Source organism: Epithele typhae (genome assembly GCF_022376455.1).
Source record: "Epithele typhae strain CBS 203.58 chromosome Unknown BXZ73scaffold_63, whole genome shotgun sequence".
Lineage (NCBI taxonomy): Eukaryota > Fungi > Basidiomycota > Agaricomycetes > Polyporales > Epitheliaceae > Epithele > Epithele typhae.
Genome location: NW_025954254.1, coordinates 210,474 through 230,010, shown reverse-complemented (window position 1 = coordinate 230,010; position 19,537 = coordinate 210,474). Strand labels below are relative to the sequence as shown.

The 19,537-nt window shown below is 59.5% G+C and overlaps 6 protein-coding genes across 6 annotated transcripts; 4 read left to right on the top strand and 2 right to left on the bottom strand.

Annotated features, from left to right (window-relative positions):
- Positions 1–111: 111 nt before the first annotated feature.
- BXZ73DRAFT_52968 (uncharacterized protein) lies at positions 112–983 on the top strand (the record flags this gene model as incomplete). The annotated part of the gene is made up of 2 exons (XM_048020908.1): positions 112–481; positions 520–983. The coding sequence occupies 2 exons, from the start codon at positions 112–114 to the stop codon at positions 981–983; spliced, it is 834 nt and encodes a 277-aa protein (XP_047873933.1).
- A 625-nt stretch (positions 984–1,608) lies between these two features.
- On the top strand, positions 1,609–2,723 carry BXZ73DRAFT_52982 (uncharacterized protein; the record flags this gene model as incomplete). Its single annotated transcript, XM_048020911.1, has 4 exons — positions 1,609–1,669; positions 1,728–2,004; positions 2,060–2,548; positions 2,603–2,723. 4 exons carry the CDS (start codon positions 1,609–1,611, stop codon positions 2,721–2,723), a joined length of 948 nt encoding a protein of 315 aa, XP_047873932.1.
- A 654-nt stretch (positions 2,724–3,377) lies between these two features.
- On the bottom strand, positions 3,378–4,978 carry BXZ73DRAFT_52942 (peptide chain release factor eRF/aRF subunit 1; the record flags this gene model as incomplete). Its single annotated transcript, XM_048020902.1, has 6 exons — positions 3,378–3,685; positions 3,753–3,969; positions 4,031–4,463; positions 4,516–4,759; positions 4,803–4,846; positions 4,899–4,978. The coding sequence occupies 6 exons, from the start codon at positions 4,976–4,978 to the stop codon at positions 3,378–3,380; spliced, it is 1,326 nt and encodes a 441-aa protein (XP_047873931.1).
- A 459-nt stretch (positions 4,979–5,437) lies between these two features.
- Positions 5,438–6,163, top strand: BXZ73DRAFT_53021 (uncharacterized protein; the record flags this gene model as incomplete). The annotated part of the gene is made up of 2 exons (XM_048020918.1): positions 5,438–5,712; positions 5,770–6,163. The coding sequence occupies 2 exons, from the start codon at positions 5,438–5,440 to the stop codon at positions 6,161–6,163; spliced, it is 669 nt and encodes a 222-aa protein (XP_047873930.1).
- Positions 6,164–8,788: 2,625 nt separating this feature from the next.
- Positions 8,789–11,271, top strand: BXZ73DRAFT_53028 (uncharacterized protein; the record flags this gene model as incomplete). Its single annotated transcript, XM_048020921.1, has 3 exons — positions 8,789–8,967; positions 9,026–9,416; positions 10,879–11,271. 3 exons carry the CDS (start codon positions 8,789–8,791, stop codon positions 11,269–11,271), a joined length of 963 nt encoding a protein of 320 aa, XP_047873929.1.
- Positions 11,272–13,700: 2,429 nt separating this feature from the next.
- BXZ73DRAFT_80634 (uncharacterized protein) lies at positions 13,701–16,522 on the bottom strand (the record flags this gene model as incomplete). Its single annotated transcript, XM_048023323.1, has 5 exons — positions 13,701–13,846; positions 13,867–14,096; positions 14,253–14,409; positions 14,631–16,381; positions 16,440–16,522. The coding sequence occupies 5 exons, from the start codon at positions 16,520–16,522 to the stop codon at positions 13,701–13,703; spliced, it is 2,367 nt and encodes a 788-aa protein (XP_047873928.1).
- Positions 16,523–19,537: the final 3,015 nt, after the last annotated feature.

The following is a 19,537-nucleotide window of genomic DNA, read 5'->3' as shown; positions in this document are numbered from 1 at the left end:
CGACACAGAGCCCTGTCGTTCCGTCACAACAAACCTCACCTAGTCTTCAAAGCTTCGCACCTCAGGCTGCCCACATCAACCCACAACATTCCAAGACGAACTATCGTGCCCATGGGGGGAAACTTATCACAACCCACTTCCAGCTCCCACGACGACGATGAGCAGTACTACGATGACCCCGCGGAGCCGACCCGCATCGTCCGCGCGATGCTCTTCCACCTAGGCCTGCCCACCGAGCTCGTCCTTGACATCATGGACCTCGCCGATTACCACCCGCGCATCGGCGACGGGAACGGCCCGCTCGACCCGCCCTTCGCTCTCCCCGCTAACAAATTCGATCCCTCCGACTACTGCTCCGCGTGCGCCATCCTCCAGTCTCCTCCCATCCCCGGATCGCGTGAAGACGAGAACTGGCGGATGTTGAGGGTCGCGTGGACCATCGAAGGACGGGATCAGGGATGGGGCGGGACCACCCGGGTGCGTCGCGGCATGTTCACTATAAAAGTGTGGCGCGCTGAGCGACTGCAGGGACTTTTGACGGCGCGTGGTCGTGGTACGAGGCCTGCATCCTGCGTCCTACTGGACACTCTCTCGACGAAGCATCCAGACTCGACGCCGCTCTGGACCTGCACGAGTGGCTCCACGAGCACCCCCTCCATCGCACCACAGAGGACGTTCAGAAGGCCCTCCGGGACGACCGAGTTGGATGGGAGCTCGTGCCGAACTCCTCGGGCGGCGTCACCTGGCGGGTGCAGAACAACCGTGTTGCGAAAGGTGGATTTTCGCGGTACACCTTCGAGTGGCTTCCCGGCAAAACGCTGGACCCTGGAGTGGTGGATGCGGAAGGGCACGGAGGCGGTGGAGGTTTCGTCGACGCGCTACGCCCCGGAGATGTCGTTGTCCTCTGGATGAGGGCCATGTTCCCGGGATGGGCGAATCATTTGAAGGAGGCGGATGTCGAGATCGTTTACGACGTGCGATAGCTGCATTCAATGATCGTTGTGCTACTGTGCACGGACGTTTCGGCACATTCAATCCGATGTGTACGGGCCTCTTTACAACGTCATGAAATTGTGAGCATTCAGACCACGATGGCGGGTAGAATTCTAACATATGTACTTTGTCGTCATGGAATGAATCAGATTACACCCACGGTGAGTGCGCTCGCTATTGGATCCATCAGAGCGTGGGCGCCGTTCCAGTCAGTACGTTTACCGCCTCTCTACGTCGTTGACGAACCCACCTCTCGCAGTTGAAGTGGGTCGCTATCGATCGAGGGTCATGCATCATGTGGGTCCAAGCGCCGCCTGACCCACCGAGTCCTCCGAAAGTCCGAAAAGATGGTGGTACACTTGGTATTTACTATTTAGCCTGAGGGCCTCGACACTGGTCTCTCTTCACGGATGAAGGGATGCCACTTCCAAGGCCGCAGACGCCAGTCAGCAGAGGTGACAATTGGATGAATACCGCTCGATGGATGTGGGTCATATCATCGACCGTCCGTCGAATCTGACGTTCACTCCACAGGACTTCCGCGCCCTGGAACAGAATGAAGAGGGTATATAAACACGAAGGACGCCCACCCAGCAGAGCATCTCAACCTACACCATGTCTCCGGCGAACAACATCAAAGCTACGGCCGTCATCCTGGGCGGAACTGGCGATCTAGGTCACTTCACATTCCTTTTCTCCAATACAAGGATCGATCCTGACTGTCCTGACCCCAGGGGCGCACGTTACCAAAATCTTCCTCTCGGAGTACCGTGACCACTTCCCCACCGTCCGGATCACGACGCGCGACCCCGCCTCGACGAAGGCAAAGGAGCTCGCTGCCATGGGCGCCGAGGTCCACGCGATCACCGAGCCCATGGACGACGTGGTCGCGGGTGCGACCGTCATCGTCAACGTGCTCCCGACCGCCGCCTGCCTCGAGATCAACAAAGCCCTCGTCACCGCGATGGTCAAGCACGGCGTGCCGGTCTACTTCCCGAGCGACTTCGCGTCGTACGTCCTCCCCTCCCCTCCCTCTCCCTCGTTTCTCCACTAACGTGGTCCCCAGGGACTACACCCTCGGCGGCTTCGAAGGCTTCATGCACACCGAGTGGATCAACAAGACTGCCCTCGCGCGCGAGACCGCCGCGCTCTCCGCCGGCGCCGCCACCCCGCTCAAGGCCGTCACCGTCTTCAACGGCGCCTTCCTCTCCTGGCTCCTCGACCCCTACCGCTCCCTCTGCGCCAACGTGCACGCGAACACGTTCACCGCGCTCGGCGACCCCCACACGCGCTTCGCGGCGACCGCGCTCCCGGACATCGCGCGCGCCGTCGCGCGCCTCGCGCTCCTCGCGCTCGACCCCGCGACGCGCGACGACGTCCCCGCGGTCGTGCACGTGTACGGGGACAACGTGAGCGTGGCGGAGATCCGCGACGCCGTCGCGCGCGTCAAGGGCGTCGAGAAGGGTCCGATCGAGGTGGGCGACGTCGCGGCGGTCAAGCAGCGCCTGCGCGAGAACCAGCCGCCGACGCTGATGGACATCGTCGACTATGCGCGGTGAGCCTCACGACGTCGTCGCGCTCGTGTGTCGTGTGCTTATGCGTGCCGCAGGGTGCTGGTCGGCCAGGGCAACATCGACTACTCGGAGAACAACCAGAACGAGCTCGTGAACCCAGGACAGAGCCTGTGGAAGTGGCGCACGGTCGAAGAGGAGCTTCGCAGTATTCTGTAAAGTTGTCATAGCATGGCAGGGAGGGCTGTTGGGAACTGTTCGAAGAGGTTAAATAGACCGCGCTGGAATACATAATATAGCTTGATTCGCTTTTCTGGTCTGCCTCAATGTTATCACTTCGTCAATGATCATGACTCGAGCATACGTTTGCGTTTTCATTAACCAACACTCTGAAAGCTACAGCAGGACGTTCAGATAGCGATGACAGCAGGCAATATGAGAACAAAAGCGTCAGGACAAATACACGATATGGTCGAGTGCGAGATCTGTGTAGCATATCAGCCTGATATGGCGGGAAAAGAGAAGAGTAAAATGCACCTTGTCGTATGGGAGACGACTCGTTACAAAGACGCTTTGTTCAGCTGCGCAAGGAACATCAACTGCGCCAACTCCGTTCGGCGGGCGGGACAACGCCGACGGAATCAAAACGGTTCCTTCCTGGACTGACTTGCGTGCATCATCTTGATCGAGGGACGAACTGGAAAGCGGGACACAGCCGTGCGACCCCGCCCCCACTACGACCGGACCCGCCTGCGCCGCGTTTGCCTCCTCTGGTCCCACCGGCCGGACGCGCACCTCCACCACCGCCCTACCCACCGCTCCACTCGGCGTGCCCAAGCCGAGAGGGGCTCCGACGAGGAGCCTCCAGGTTAGTCAGAGGTCCTCGTCGTCCGACATGAACTCGTCCTCGTCATCGTCGTCCACGGTCTGGAGGTTCGTGAAGTCGACCTTGTAGCGAAGGAGGCCGCCAATGCCGCCAAAGCCCTTGACGAACTGGGCACCCTCCTGGGAGCGGTTGGTGACGAACTCGAGGTTCGCGCCGAAATCCTTGTATTTCTCCGCGAACCACTCGAGCAGCGACTGTGGGTCCTCGGTCTTCTCCATCTCGAGCCCGGTCGACTTGTCCATGAACCGCTCCCTGTCCTTCTCCTGCTCCTTGTTCGCGAACACGACGATCTCCTCTAGAAATATACGCGCGCAAGGCGAGCGGATTTAGTTTAAGATAGTGAAAACGGAGAGATTACGTACCTCCGGCAGCATTCCGGAGCAGGTAGCGCGTGATGTCGAGGTTCTCCCAAACGATGAGGGTCTCGACGGAACCGAGCTCCAGTGCCTTGAGCGTGTCTTCAATACCGAAACAGTACTTTCCGGTGTCCTGGCTGATCTCATCGAAGTACTTCTGGATAAGCTTCTTCTCCTGGACGAACTTAACGTTCGAGAGCGCCTCGGCAGCCAGCTCGATAGCCTACAAGGACCACATGCGTTCAGGAACCTTGAGCGCAACATCACCAGCGCATATGACGCACCTGGTTGAAACCATTCTCGCCACCGTAGCTCACGTCCACCACCTTGATGACCTTTGCCCCTAGACGCGGGTCGAACATATCACTCTGACCAAGCTCCGTCTTGAAGTCGGCGCTACCCGCGAGGACGATACCAGTGACGTTGACCTTGTCGTTCGTGATGTAGTGCTGAACGGCCAGTTCGGCGACTTTGCGGACGTAATTATGCCGCTTCTCGTCACGCAGACGGGCGAAACGAAGGGCGGACTGACCACCGCGGCCATGCTTCTTGGGAAGGTCGACAGTGAACTTGTGGATGACCTCGCGCGTGTTTCCGGCGACGGTACCGAAGAGAGTGCCGTTTCCGTCCATTACAATGAAGCCGAACTTGGAGTCGGACTCCAAGAGTTCCTGCAGAGCTTCGGTGTGGAACTTGTTGTCGCACAGGTACAAGGAACTGGAGACACACAGATCGATATATGCATCAGGGGAAGAGGGATATGACATACGTATTGATGGGTTTGTGGGGCTCGAAATCGAAGGAGACCTTCTTCTCCTTGCCTTCGTCCGTGAGGATCGTTCCGACGAACAGCACGAGACCGTTCGGAGGGACACGGTTGTAAAGCTTGAGGCGCTGCTGGGTCGATGTGATGGCAGCGAGCACAGACAGCCTGTTGACGCGAGACTTGATGTTCGACGCCGTTCCGTACTCCTGCGTCAGCATGGCGGAGACCCGGGAGATTTGGTCCTGTGCTTGCGGGTTAGGCGATCGGAGAGTGATCCCAGCGAATCGGACGTGCCTTTGGAGGGATGATGAGGGAGATCATGGAAGTGCCAGCTCTGGATCGCACGATGAGCGCGAGTTCGTGGGGCAGATGGACGGCAGGCGTACCCTCTGGCGGCGTCGAGGCTCTTGATGAGCTTCTTGACCTTCCACATCTGAATGTTTTGCTCCGCGGGATCCTGGCTCATTTTGACGACGACGCGGGGGAGCTTTTATACAAGGGTGGTGGGGGATAGAGAGAGAGAAAGGACGGCGAGGAGCGGAGGGGGCGCGAGACGGGCGGAGGACGGGAGGTCCCGCCCGCTGTTTGCCAAAATTTGAGGATGTGGCAGGCGCGCCTCATTAGACTTATCGCCCTGGAACGGGCGATATCTCCCGATCCGGCTCCCGATCCGCCCTGCATCTTCGAGTTTCGAGCGACAACCCCTCCTTTGACCCAAATTCCCCGCGTCCCCTGCTCGTCGCCGCCCCCGTCGAGGGCCCCACCGGAGCCGTGCATGGCGAAGCGCAAGGCTGACTCTGTCACTGACTCCGCGAGCACCGGCTCATCAAAACGACTCAAGTCGACGTCGCGCGGGACGTCACAGCCCAACGACGACCAGCGCACCCAGCCCGCCGCGCCACCCGTCGCGGGCCCCTCTGCTCCTATGCCGGCGGCGGCCAAGCGGGGCGACGAAGGGTCATCCAAATCCAAGAAGCAGAAGCAGAAGGGCGTGCCGTCTATCCCGCCTTCAGACAAGAAAGACAAGCACAGGGTGCGCAAGCTCGTACCCCCGAGACCATTCCCCACCGTGCCCGCCTCAGTGTCCGCGACGGGACCGCGCTCGGCGCATACGGAGGGCAAGAACTATATCTGCATCACGCGTCGGACGGAGCTCGGCGCGTATCTACGGCGCTGTAAGGATGTGTTTCTCAAGGATGGGTGAGTGTCCTGTGGCTCTCCCCGTGCGAGTAGACGGCTGAGTGCGCGCGCATACAGCCACAAGACGCTGCACCTCAGCGCGATGGGGGCTGCCATACCGCATCTCATGCAGCTGGCGCTCTCGCTCCCCGAGATACTTCCCTACCCGCGCGACGAGGTCCATACCGAAGTCCTGACCGGAACCGTCGAACTGCAGGACGAACTCATTCCAGTGGACGACGACGAAGATATGTCTTATCGCACGCGCAGCAAGTCCACCGTGAGTGTCGTGATCAAGATCGGAGATGGAGTGGACGAGCCTGTCGCAGGTGCCGCTCGTGGAAGTGGCAGGAAGAAGAATACCGGACGCGGCAAGAGTGCACCCTCCGGAGGCGGAAGGCAGAAGGGCAACAAACAAGCGATATCTACGGAGCCCATCATTTTCCGTGAGGATGAGATGGATGAAAGCTAGCGTGTCGATTTGAGACTGCAGGTGTGCTTTCCATTGCAGCTCTCGCGCTCGTGCTCAGTGCTGATCAGCCCAAAAGCACCCTCAAATCTATTGGTGCAGAAACGCGGGCCGAGCATGCACCCCATAGACGGGTCGGTCTGTCTGCGTGTGCGTAGCCTTACTGAAAGCTTAATCGCGCCGGTACGATCAAGTGCAGTCCGACGTCGTCATTTTTGTTGCCAACAGAAGCTGCTTTGACTCGAACTAGAAGTGGCGCGCTACTTCCAGGCTGCTCAGGCCCTGCAAAGCCGCTAGTTGTTACCCCGAAGGTTTGTGGCATGAACAAGCACTTGCAAGATGAGAGCCCGTTGTTACGAATATTGGTTAGCCAACTGTCCTGACTTTCACTGCTTATCCTTCGGATCCTGTTCAAGTACAATGTCGCGGTTGCAATAAATGCTACTTTCCACAGTAACGAACTGGTTCGATTGATTTGCAAACCACAGGCACTAGCTGAACTGGACGTTGACGTTGAAACGTTGAGGCCTGGGCGCTGGCGGGTGAACGGTATCGCCTATTCTGTTAGTCAGCAACCACGGCCAGGTACCAGTGGCTTTTACTGCGTCGCGCGAGCCTCGACCGCGAGATTGCTACGTCTCTGCCAGTTCGTTAAGGCCACCAGCCAAAACACAGAAGTATGTGCTAGTCTTTCTCCACTGGATCCCGTGCTCAAACACTGATTCCCCTCGGACAACTTATAGACGTCGAGATGGCAACCACCGTCTGGCCTGGAGTCAGGTTGAACGATGACATTCTCGTCAATGTCATGAATATGATCGACCAACCGGAGGTCATCGTTCGCGCCTTCGTGCCTATGAACAAGTTTTTCTACCATGAAGGTGCGAAGGCGGCGCTTCGGAAACCGATCTCCCTCAAGTCCTGGGAGGGACACGCCGTGCCGTTCCTGCATTTCCTCGCCGCGCAAAACTGGACCCGTTGCCGCTTCCTCCTCCACCTCACATTCGCGATTTTCGGCGCCCCCCAAAACGAGGAGGGAAACATCAATGCCTGGGCCATGGCTTTCTCCCGCTGCACCAATCTCCGCACTCTCAATCTGCCAGAGGCAGAGTTCACCTTGATTGAGCTGGGAATCCTCGGTGACGCCATGGCCCAGCTCCCTTCCTTGCACCGCCTGGAGATACACCACGGATGCTCGTGCGCGTACGAGTTCGTCGAGAACGTTCTATCGACTCTTTCCCACATTGTGCTCTGCGGCGATCGGGATACAAACGCAGACCTCCTGGCTGAAACGGAAGAGGATGACGCAGAGCTGGGGAGCTGGAACCCGATCACCCTCCTCGCACGCCACCAACACACCCTGGAGTCCATTCACTGCGACCATTGGTTAGGCTTCAGATACGAGCCTGCCGATCTCTACATCTATCCCAACGTACGCCGGCTCTTCATCAAGGACTGTGGCGACCTCGACCTCGTGCAGCTCGCGCGCGCGTATCCAAACCTCCAAGTCCTGCAGTGCCCCGAAAGGAGCGACACATACCTCTACGATGAGATTCTGGCCGAACGACGCCGCAACCTCATGGCGCAAGTGGGCTCGGAGCGGACGTGGCCCGGCCTGGAGCTCTTCAGTGGCGACGTGAGCGAGCTGCACGCCCTCTGCATCCGCGGCCATATCCCGCGCATCGAGCTCTCGCAGCGCACCAGGAACTACTCTTCGATCATGCTTCATGCGGTGCTCATGCGGCATCGGCCGCTGCACCTCCGCATCGAGCTCAGCGACGACCTGCTCGGCGGGGGGCTCATCGATTCCCTCAGGGAGCCCGGTTGCGCGGACCTCCGGTCGCTCTCGTGCACGCTCCACTTGACGACGGAGCTGTATGACAACGGGGCGCTCGTGGTGCGTCTCGCGTCCTGCGCCCGGTCAGACTGGCACTCACACACCGGCTGCAGATGCAACTCGCGCTGGTCATCGGCGCGCTCCGCCGTCTGCAGACGCTCGAGCTGGACATACGCACGGCAGGGCTGAGCCCGGAGAAGGCCTTTCTGGAGGGCGTTTCGGGGGAGGAGGTCCTCGAGGAAGTCTCCAGCGGACACCCGGGCGCGGAAGAGGACATCTACCTGGACGAGCGAGATATGCCGCGCGTGCGGTACGTGCTGCGGCACCCCGCACCGTTCCCCGAGGGCCCGCTCCCGCTCACTGAAGCAGAAGCGTCGACGTTGGAGATCGACGTGGAGAGGCTCGCGCAAGGGATGGCGGCGGTGACACCTACCCTCGAGGACGTGGTGGTGAAGGTGCAAGGACCGCGGCGAGGGGAGACTCGGATCGGGTCTGTGTTGCGGGGAACGGCGCGCCGGCTTGGGGAACAGGAAATGTGGCTCATGATGGACTAGCAGAGTCGTGCTGGTGGATGTCGCAGGCACTTGAAGGTATTTACATAGCGTTGGCCGCTTGGTGGTGAAGAGGAGCCGCCCAAGGGGAAGCGCTGGCCGTGGGAGCTCGATGCTCCGGTTTGGGCCGGAGCTTCGCTTCGGACGTTGGGCGCCGTACGTACGCGTATCATACGTACCTTTCTTCCTCCCACCACCTCCATCGCCACTCGGCGGATATTGTTCGTCCGAACCACAAGAATGATATCGCGCTCACCGGCTCCATCCCCTTCAAAGACCGTCGACCCCCTCAGGCGCTGCGACTTCTGCAAAAAGCCGCCCAAGCCCGACAAACCACTGCGCCGCTGCGCCGGCTGCTGCCGTGTTAAGCCATTCTACTGCTCCAAGGAGTGCCAGAAGGCCCATTGGCCCATGCACAAGTGCAACGTTTTCACATGTATCTTCTAGATGACTTCACTGACTGTCATTGGTTTGCAGAGTCGGCTGCAACAACGGCCCTCTGGCCCAGCCTGCAGCGCCTGGCGAAGAGGTTGACAACAGCCTCGTCACCCGCCTGCGCACCTTCATGGACGCGCACGAATGGGCTCTAGGCGCCGCAGCCGGTGCCGTCGCGCTCCTCGCCTACGGCCAGGACTACGGCCGCCACCTTGAGACGAGCATGGTCGAATTCACCCTCGCCAACGTCCCGCCCGCTCCCGGGACACGCCGGGACCCCGTGCGCGCGTTCAAGATGCTCGGGATCGGCGTCCTCGACGTCGCACCCGGCGCGCGGTCCCAGCCCGAGAGGAAGATACATGCGCTTCCCGGGGCTGAGGCGCCGCGTATGCTCCGCGTCCTGCGCGAGTTCCGCGTCGCGGAGAAGGAGGACGTGCGACAGGAGATCGAGACGAACGCGGTGTACGGCCAATCGCCGCCCGCGGACCGGGTGCTCATCGTCACCGGGTGCTTCACCGTCAACGGCGAGACGCAGTTCGTGATGCACTCGTACGTCCGTGGCCTCCCGCGGGTCTGGCCACGCTCGGGCTCGGGGCGCGGCAGCGGCAGCGGGCCCGACCAGGCGGGCACCGCGATGGAAGACCTCGTGCGCTTGTGCATGACGAGCGTAAACGAGGGGCCAGGCTTCCGGAGAGAGCTCTCGGCGAACGCGGGACTGGCCCTCCCCGGCAAGTTCGAGCGCGTGAAGAAGGAGTGGGTGTGGTGGCCGTTGTTCAAGGATTGGGAGGAGTACGAAGCGAACCCGAGGAAGTACGGACCTATGGCGGCCTTCAAGGACATCCGTTCAGGCTATTCTCCCAAAGAGCTCATGATATTTACTTTTTTGTTCTGAGCACCTCCAGTATCTCGATACGCACCTCGCCTCGCATGATTGTACTACTAGTCACCTGTTGTATTGCATGTTATACCAGTTGTCACAATTGATACCAAGCCTTCTTCTGGGGCGATTTTCCGGCCCGGGGTGTGAAAGCACTATGGCAGGAGTTTAAGGATCGCGAGGAGCGACCGCGGATTAACGGGCCGAACCCGCGCGTAGGCGCCTTCGACGACTGCACAAGGGACTCCGCGGGCCCAGCCTGGCTCCTTCTCCTCCCACCACCACCTCCATCGCCCTCTTGTGGCAGTTCTATCTATCAGGAACAATTAAATGGCACCCTCATCATCTCCCTCAAAGCCGCTCGATCCACTCAAACGCTGCGACTTTTGCAAAATGCCACCAAAACTGGGCGAGCAACTGCGCCGCTGCGCCGGCCGCTGCATCGCGAAGCCTCTCTACTGCTCCAAGGAGTGCCAGAAGCTGCACTGGCTCACACATAAGTGCGAATCCGTATATAAATCACTTTTTACAACCGCACTAACCGTTATCGTTTTGCAGGATCGGCTGTAACAATGGCCCTCTCGCCCAGCCCGCCGCAGCGCCCGGCCGGGATCCCAACAACAGCCTCCTCGACCGCCTCCGCTCCTTCACCGAGGCTCACGAGTGGGCACTCGGCGCCGCGGCTGGTGCCGTCGCCCTCCTCACCTACGGCCAGGACTACGGTCGCCACCTCGAGACGAGTCTCATCCGCTTCCTGCTCGCGCACAACCCGCCCGCGCCCGGCGCGCGCCGCGGGAACCCCGTGCGCGCGTTCAAGCTCCTCGGGATCGACACGGTCGACCTCGCGCCCGGCGCGCGGTCGCGGCCGGAGAAGAAGATCAAGGCCCTGCCCGCGGGGGAGGCGCCGCGGATGCTCCGCGCCGTGCGCGAGTTCCGCGCCGGGGAGCGGGAGGACCTCGCGCGCGCGGACGTGGCGTACGCGATGTACGGCGCGGAGGGCCCGCCGGCGCCGGACCAGGTGCTCATCGTCTCCACGTGCTTCTTCGTCGAGGGCGAGTCGCAGTCGCTGATGCGCTCGTTCATGCGCCTCGGCGTCCCGCGCGTCTGGCCGAGCTCGGAGGGCGAGGGAGGGTTCGACCAGGCGCGCACAGCGATGGAGGACCTCACGCGCTTGTGCATCACGAGCTTGAACGAGGGACCGTGCTTCCGGAGGGAGATCTCGGCGGACGCGGGGCTAGCTCTCCCAGGAACTTTTCAGCGCAGGGAGAAGGCGTGGGTGTGGCGGCCGTTGTTCACAGATTGGGAGGAGTACGAAGCGAACCCGGAGAAGTACGGACCAATGGCGGCCTTCCGGGACGTTCGTTCGGGATACTCTCCCAAAGAGCTCATGATATTTACCTTTTTGTTCTGAGCTCGTACTACCGCATCCCCATCCGCACGTCGCCTTTGAACCACTGTATTACTAGTTGTCCTGTTGTACTGAATTTCCATAACCAAGAGGAATTATGCATTTGTAGTTCATGTAGTGTGAGCCCCCAGGTATAAATGCACACATCATCCCCGCCCGAGCGCCCCCGAATCATGCATGTTACACACTTGGGAGGGACAGTCCAGCAGATCGCGCCCGACGCCATCCCGTACGTACTACGGACCCATCGAGTGGGGCTACCCAGTGAAATCCATACGTTCCCGCGGCGACAATATCTTCTTCGCGTTGAACGGGGGAACGGCGGCCTGCCATGTCATCTTCATGGCTTCGAGGTCCTCGTCGGCGCCGTCTCGCGCGCGGACCTCCCTAGCACCAACCGCGCCGCGGTCTATTCGTAACCTCATGGGCAAGATCTTCGTGGAACGCGCGAACATGGCGAACGCGCGCTCGCGCTTGTGGGCGATGACTTTCTTGCGGCCGAGCGCGGGCGCCATCACATCTACCGCATCTACCACATCTACGTCTGATCGGTCTGCAATCAGCCGTCGAAATCCGCACTGCTGCTCTTCCATGGCTTCAGACCGTCTTCCCATAGAAGTCGCCGAGCGAGTGATCGACGCACTCGGCGCCCAAGCCGATCTCGCCACGCTCATCTCCTGCGCCCGAGTCCACACAAGATGGCTCCCCAGAAGTCGCGTCCACATATGGAACAAACTCACTGTCTCCAGCCTGGAGGTGCTTCACTCGATTTTTGAAGCGTTTAAACACTCCCCGGAGTTGTGTTTGTTGGTCCGGGCCGTCAGGCTCGACACAGGCACTTCGTTCCCCTGGGTTGCACCTGTGGCTCTCCTTCCGTATCTCGCACATATCGACGCATGGGAATTTCGTCCTCTAGGAATGGATTTCCTTCGGCTGTCTTGGCTTGCTTTCGGCGATACACCGCAGTCAAGACCTTGATCATCTACGACTGTGGATTTCCCACACCGCTCCATGTGTACCGACTAGCCCATGCGTTCCCGCCCTCCAGTCGCTTGAACTGTCCTGGGTCCACTGCAAAGCATCTTCCCCCGACAGAGCACTCATCTCATTGAAACCGCACGGGAGGTTATCACATCTCAAGGTGAGACGAGACTCGATCACATGAGAGTCAGACGATAGAAAAGACTGAATTTTCTGAGTTCCGCAGCTTTATGACGACCCGGGAATGGAGTCTGGATCTCCAACCCGATACTTGCAGCTTTTCAATCTCCTTTCCGGAAGTGGTTCAACGCTGAAACACCTTGATATCAGCCTGGGATGGCTCATTGTAGCAGGTACATGTGCACGTTCACGACATGATGGAGCTTCTCACTCACCCTCGTCGGCCCTTGCAGGCTTACCACTTGCAAGCTGTACCGGTCTCGAAAGTCTCTCTGTGGAATTGAACGGGACCTACACTGTAGAAATATTCTCCAAACCCACATTGCTCCAGAAACTGAATGCGCTAATGAGCCTCGGTCTTCCGCAATCATTACGGGCCTTGAGCATCACTCTAGGCCAATTTCTGGCCTATTACATTGGTTTGGAGCACAGCAGCGATCAAAAAACGGCCCTCCGCAACTTCACACAGCTTGTGACGGACCATAGCTCTCTTAGAACGAACGGAGTCAAACTTATGGTCAGAAACTCGACGCAGAATCTCGTGAACACATGGAGGGCGTCGTTGGAGTGTGCGTTTGCGTCACTACACAAGCTGAAGATTTTGCACGTTGAGTTCGTGTATTCCGGTGTGTATCCTTCTTCCCACCAAAAAGCTCAACCTCCGTAATCCCAAATTTATAGAAGGGTTCTCATCCGAACTGTACGGACATCCCAATGCGGTAGCGCATCTGACCGTCTCTCCGGACGGGAGGTGAGCAGCCAGCGCCAGCATGGCACCCTCACTATTCGCACAACAGTCAGTGATGATCTGGGATGTTAGCTCCGGAGGGCGACTCGTTCAACAGTACTGGCATCGCACTCCACCACAATCCTGGAACATAGATGGAAGTGACGCGCTCGTCTTCTCTCCATCAAGCACTCGCCTCTTACGTCGTTTCCGTCGTCAAATCGTCATCTACTGTCTCCCCCTCATTGACAAGGATGGATGTGGCTTTCATGGCGAGCCCCGGGAAACGGGAAACATCGAGGTAACCGAGAAAATTGTCGCTTCAGGCTGGTCCCCGGATAGCGCCCAAATTCTGGCCCTGATGTCCTCGACGGACCTTCGTGTTTGGGATGCGGAAAGCTTGACTCTTCTTCGTCTGCTTCGCTTTCCTTATTTATCAGGCCCGATTTCCACAGGTCGGATGTCAATAAACCCCCCTTACACCCTGATCCGCCTCATGACCTGCATTGACGAGAACCACACCATCCATGTCGTCGATCTAGTCTCAGGAGAAATTCACCCCCGTCTGGTCAACCGCTGGAACCGTTGCGACGCGGAAGAAGATGTGTATCAAGCCGTTCTTCGATGCGGCTCCGAGCGCGGCGACTTCACTGTGCTCGCACTGACGAGAGGCGGTACCCTCGTGGTGGACTGCGGCGAAGAAGACCCACTTAGATCCTCCACGCCCGCATCTCCGATGGCGCTGTCACCACTACACGGGCTCACTCCCAAGGCTTTGTCCGCCGACGGGACTCGCGCGCTGTGTTTCGTCCAAGACCCGGCCACGGGGCCTTCCGATTGCAGTCCTCCGGCCGGCGCTGCCCCGCAGTTCTGCGTTGTGGACACCGCCACCGGAGAGACACTGTCGGGGCCATTCGGAGGCAAGCTACCTTCGGTAGTCCTTGGAGAAGACCGCAGAATGGAAGTCAGGCGGTTTTGGGGGGAACGTGGTCCACAGTACCGCGGAGGGTGGTTCTGGAGCACGCTGCATGGCAGGCTCTACCGAACTCCTGCCCTCGACGACGAAAAGGACGTTGGTCAAGTCGCAGTCACGTACGACGGGGCGATGGTCGTATGGTCGGATTCTCGCGGGGGCGTGCACTTCAATCGCAACGGAGGCGACGTTTGAACCCTACAGGGGCGTATCTTGTTCGGTGGCCACACGTCGACCGGGCTGTCGACAGGAATATGTTTGTGGGCAACGCGGCGCATGTCTGATGATGATGGGGCGAATATCGCGCTATATGATGGGCTGGAGACGAGCATGCTGTTGACAAGGGTTCGGGCAAGGAGGAGTGTGAGGCGGCGATTGCGTGTAGATGCGAGGAGATTCGAGAAGCTCATCGATGTCGATACCAGGTGTACCATCGCTACGTATCCAATTCCATGGCGTGCGCTCTATCCTCTTCCCACAGCTCCCAATACTTCTCCTCACCTTCAACATCCCAGAACCCCGCGAGGCACGGTTTCTCCAGGAGCTCCGTCCCCGGCGGCACCACCTCGAGCTGCTCGAACCGACGCGTCAGCGCAACCAACCTCTCCCACGGCGCCCCGAGCTCCCTCTCCACCTCGTCGTCCTCAGGCTCGGACGCGTGCCTGACTGGCTGCACGGTGAGTGCTTCGAGCGGGCAGCCGGCGCGCGCGCGCCCGTCGAGGAGCTCGGCGAGGGCGTCTGCGAACGTGGCAAGCGCCCCGCTGAACTCGCTGCCCTCCGGGTCCAGGTTTGAGCCGACCGTGAGCGAGGTCAGGACGGGGCAGAGCGGCGCCCAGGTCAACCCGTCGTCGCCGGCTCCGACGAGCGCGCGACCGAGCGCGCGAAGCTTCTCGACCGGAGACGCGAGGTCTTGGACGTCGATGTCAATGTCGTCGGCCAACGTTCCGAACGGGGGTGGCGACGATAGGCGAATCCGGAGCGTGTCGAGGCGAGGCATGTGGTGGAGAAGAGCGATGGGTGTCTGTACGTCGACAAAGGGGACGTCGAGCAGGAAGTTGACGAGCCCAGAGAGGGGGGCGTCGTGAAGCCGTCCGAGCTGAGTGTGGGTCCATACATGCGCGTTCTCGGTCGCGTCCTCGGTTTGTCCCTGGAGCAGGAACCCACAGGCGCCCTCGAGGATGAACTCGACATCTTCCAGTGGACGGGAGACTCGCACTGTGAGGTCGGTTGCATCACGAACTGCGGGGACGTCCTTGAGGTCCAGCACCGAGTGGGGATCGATGGACGATGTCACCATGCGGATAGGAGTGGAAGCGGGAATGTCGACGAAATAGACGATCTGTAAGGCGGATGGAAACGACTCGCTGAACGAGACCGAGCGCAGGAATGGCAAACGGGGGCGCGACGATGGGAATAGTGTTGCTGTTGTGACGCTGGCCCTGGACAAATGGAGGATCTCAAGACGCGGCGTCGCGGCGAGTACCACATCGAGGACCATAGCCATGTGGCAATTCTCGCAAGAGAGAGAGAAGTGCGTGAGGTCCGGGAAGCTGTTGACGGGTATCCACTTGAAGAGTCCGGAGAGAGAAAGAGCCCGTAACGACGAGATTTGATCCCGGAAGAGTAAACTCTTTTCCGGCGGGGTCCCGGGCCAACCGCTGTCCAGGGAGTAGGAGTCACTGCATTCGATGACAAGATTGAGACACTCCATGCGGGGAGCCGATGTCGTGAACAGCCATGGCGGAGGTTCCAGCTCCGGACACTCCAGCTCTATGTCGAGTCGCTGGATGCGATGGATCAGGGAGGACACGACTTCTTCTATGGCCATGTTGCTGATACGGGCGGCGTTGCCCAACGCGAACCTAGGTCTGCAGATACGGGAAACATCGCGATAGTTGACCACTAGCGACACGCCAAGCTCTCGAGACCGTTCCTTGAAGGCTAGATACTGGCCGCGGCTATGACAGTCGATGTCGGTCCACAGAGCCGGGAGTTGAAGGGCCACTCGTCGCCAACTCTGGCAGACATGTGTCAGAGGGAGCAGAGTTGCGATGTGTTCGGCCTGCTCCTGCCATATCTGACTCGATGCCCTCCTGTCGGGTCTGTAGACTGAGTGGAGGAATATCTCGCTGATGATTTCCGCAGGTATCCGGGAGAAGGGGGAGTAGGAGTTGATGCGAGCGCGGAGATCCTCTAGGATGGATGCTGCAGTGACTCGAAGAGCTTGCTCTATTCCCTTGAGATCTTGCAATCTGGATGCAGGGGTAGGTTACTCAGCCGGATTAACATTACAGGAAACTCGGGGCATACCCGAGGGAGCCCCGGATGGCGTGGTATGCGGCTTCAAAATCTCGGACGATCGACGCGTTTGCCGGAGGGTTGTCCGACTGCATCATGAGTATTTGAGGGCGACGGGATTCTTGTAGAACAGAAGCAGTAGCACTATCAAATCGGAGATGTCGTGGGTGATAGTTACACGGAACGCACCTTATTGAACAGGGGGTAGATTCTCGACGGCTTCGCTGTAGAGCTGAGCACGTCGAGCAGAAAACGGTTTTCAATATCGCGGTGGCGACTCGCCGCGCATTTGAAGTATCCAGGGACCAGGCACGACGGGCAGCCCAGGGGCGTGTGAGATCGGGAAATGTTCCCAGATATGTTATTGTATCGACCCATGGGCGAGACTTGGAAATTCTGATAGATACTCAAGCCGTTTTTTAACATGGGCCGAACATTTCCCCGTCTTTGTCGGGTAATCCGACTGACAACAGGCGCAAGTCTTGGAAATGTTGATCACGTGTGTGTCGTCGATGTCCGGGTTCCCGCATCAGTGAGCACTGGGCTTTTCGTTGCAGACAACTCAGAGGCTGCCAGAATCGATTCATGTCTCATGGTGGGCCCCAGGCCTTAAAGGGACGGTAGTCATGTGATCTGAACTTCAACATTTCCGAGACTCGCGCATGTTGTGAGCCGGATTACCTGACAAAGACGGGGAAATGTTCGGCGCATGTTGACAAAGAGTTTATGTATCCCTCAACATTTCCGAGTTGCTGACGGAGTCTCGCCCAGGGGTCGATACAATAACATATTTGATAACATTTCCCTACCTCACACGCCCCTGGGCTGCCTGTCGTGAGGACCACTGATGGCAACGGCGCCAACGTGGCCGCGCACGTGATGGCGATCTCTAGTGTCCAATCAGGCCACGGCGCCAGGCGCCTGGTCCGATGTTGCGCAATGTGCGCATGTCACATAACTGCACACAATATAGAGCCGTGAAGCACGACTAAGTGCTTCAATGTCATCGTAAACCGCGCCGCTAAGGTCTGATTCTCGCTCGAGGTCGCGGCGGCGCGCGCGGACATCGTGGGCGTCGGTGGCGGTCCCGCGAGCGCGAGCGCATGCTCGCCGTCCGGCGTCCAAGTTGTTGCCTGGAACGACTGCACGCGTCGTACGCGCGTGTGCGTGTGCGTGTGCTCCCGCGCCGGAAGAACGGAGGCCCTGAGATGGCGCACGGTGCTCACGCGCGAAGAATGCGCTACGCATGCTCATTGACGGGGAGGCGGCGCACCCGATGACGCCGTTAAATCGCGGCGACTAGACTAGAAACAGCGCGGGCAGTTGGCGCGAGTGAGGGTAGGAAAGAGCGCATGGCGGCGGTTGTCCAGTGCGAGGAGATCATGCGACGTCTCGAACCATCGCAGCCATGTTCTTCACAGCATGTAGGACAAACTTTATCATAGCTCCAAGTGCTTTCTCGACCGTCTCACCACCGCGCGTTTCACCGTGGCTGTTCTGAAAATGCTCTCCATCTCTGCGCTCTACTCTAACATGTCACTGATCGGCTGAACCGTTTCGTACGATCTGGATCTACACACGGACGGCTCGACGATCACATGGCCCGACGATATGATCTCGCAGCCTCAGGTACGCTGTTGTTCACCAAGCGCCAGCCACAACCTGCGTATGCTGTGACTCTGGGCGCACACACTGGTGGTCAGCTGGCAGTCACATCGCCCGTAACCGAGTATGTTCACTGTTCACGCGACCAGAGGGGATTTTGGGTGGTTCGAAGCACATGCCACCGGGCCGCCACATCCAACGCTCTTCCTTCTGGCTCCTTCTCCGAAGTGGGAATGTTTCCACGCGGGGTCAAGGGCACACGGGGATAAAAAGGTCGCTGACACAGCTGGTCGCAAGGCCGTATCACGGGCGAAGGATGCCGAAAGAAAACATCGTTTCTGACGGCGCAAAGCAATGGGGAGCGTAAAAAATATATGCACAAACAGAGGCGGCAGGGCCAGACGCAAGTAGTAGCAGGCGGACCCCTGTGCCAAGGTGCTTGTGGCAGGCGAGGGCATGGCCACAGCAGCGACCAGGGCGGGGTGAACTGTCCGTCTGCGAATATACGGGGGAACAGGACCGAAGCAACATAGATCGAGGGCGCAGCATCTGGGGAGCGACAATGAGAGTGCGCTCGACACTGGGAGCCGACGATAGAGGGACCGGACATATTGGGGATGGCAGGAGAAAAAACTCACCTATAGAGATACATGTACAAGGGTTTCGACATTTCGATCCACCGCCTTACATCATCGTGGGCTCGCGAGGGAGCGCGCGGTAGGTCCTGAAGAGGAGAGCCGCCACGCGCTCAATATCCCGCCCGATCGGACCGCCATTAGTGATAGGGAGAAAGACTCACTTGGATGGGTAGGCAGCCTCGGCGCGCTTCGAAGGACCGTAGCCGTCGCGCTTGGCCGCGACGCCGCGGCGGACGTCGTACTGCTTGAGAGCCTTCTTGGCGAGGGTGCCCTCCCGCGCGGGAACCGGGTTGGCCGTCGCGAGAAGCGCGAAGGCGAGAACGGCGAGGCAGAAGAGGACGACACGAGTGTACATGGCGGGCGGCAAAAGGGGAGCGAGCACAAGCGTGACGGAGGGGGTGGTGGGCGCAGGTGTACACTGGGCGTGCGGTCCGGAGGGCGGGAGGGCAAGGGTTTTATAGCCAGGAACGCCAGTAAGACATCAGCGGGCGTTCGTGCGGAGGGGCGGCAGCACAGCGCGGCCGGGGATTTGGCGGGGCAACGGATTTTGCGTGGCTGAGTTTCGTGCTCGGCGGCGCGTATCGGCCGCAGCCACACGGACGCGCATGCAGGCAGCCGTATGATTATGTGCGACAAGTCTGCAGGGATCGGTCGCCTATGCCGATGCGGTGTGGGCGGACGGGAGCGGCGGCATCGCCCTGGCCGCGGCCAAGAGCCCATTGCTATCCATATTCCGGGCGGGTGAGCAGGGATAGCCTTATCGGAGCTGACGCAGCGGCCTCGAGCGGCCACAATCCTCCGATAATTGACGAAAGGGGGTGGTGCTGGTCAATGGACATACCCGCACAACGTTCGCATGGCATACTC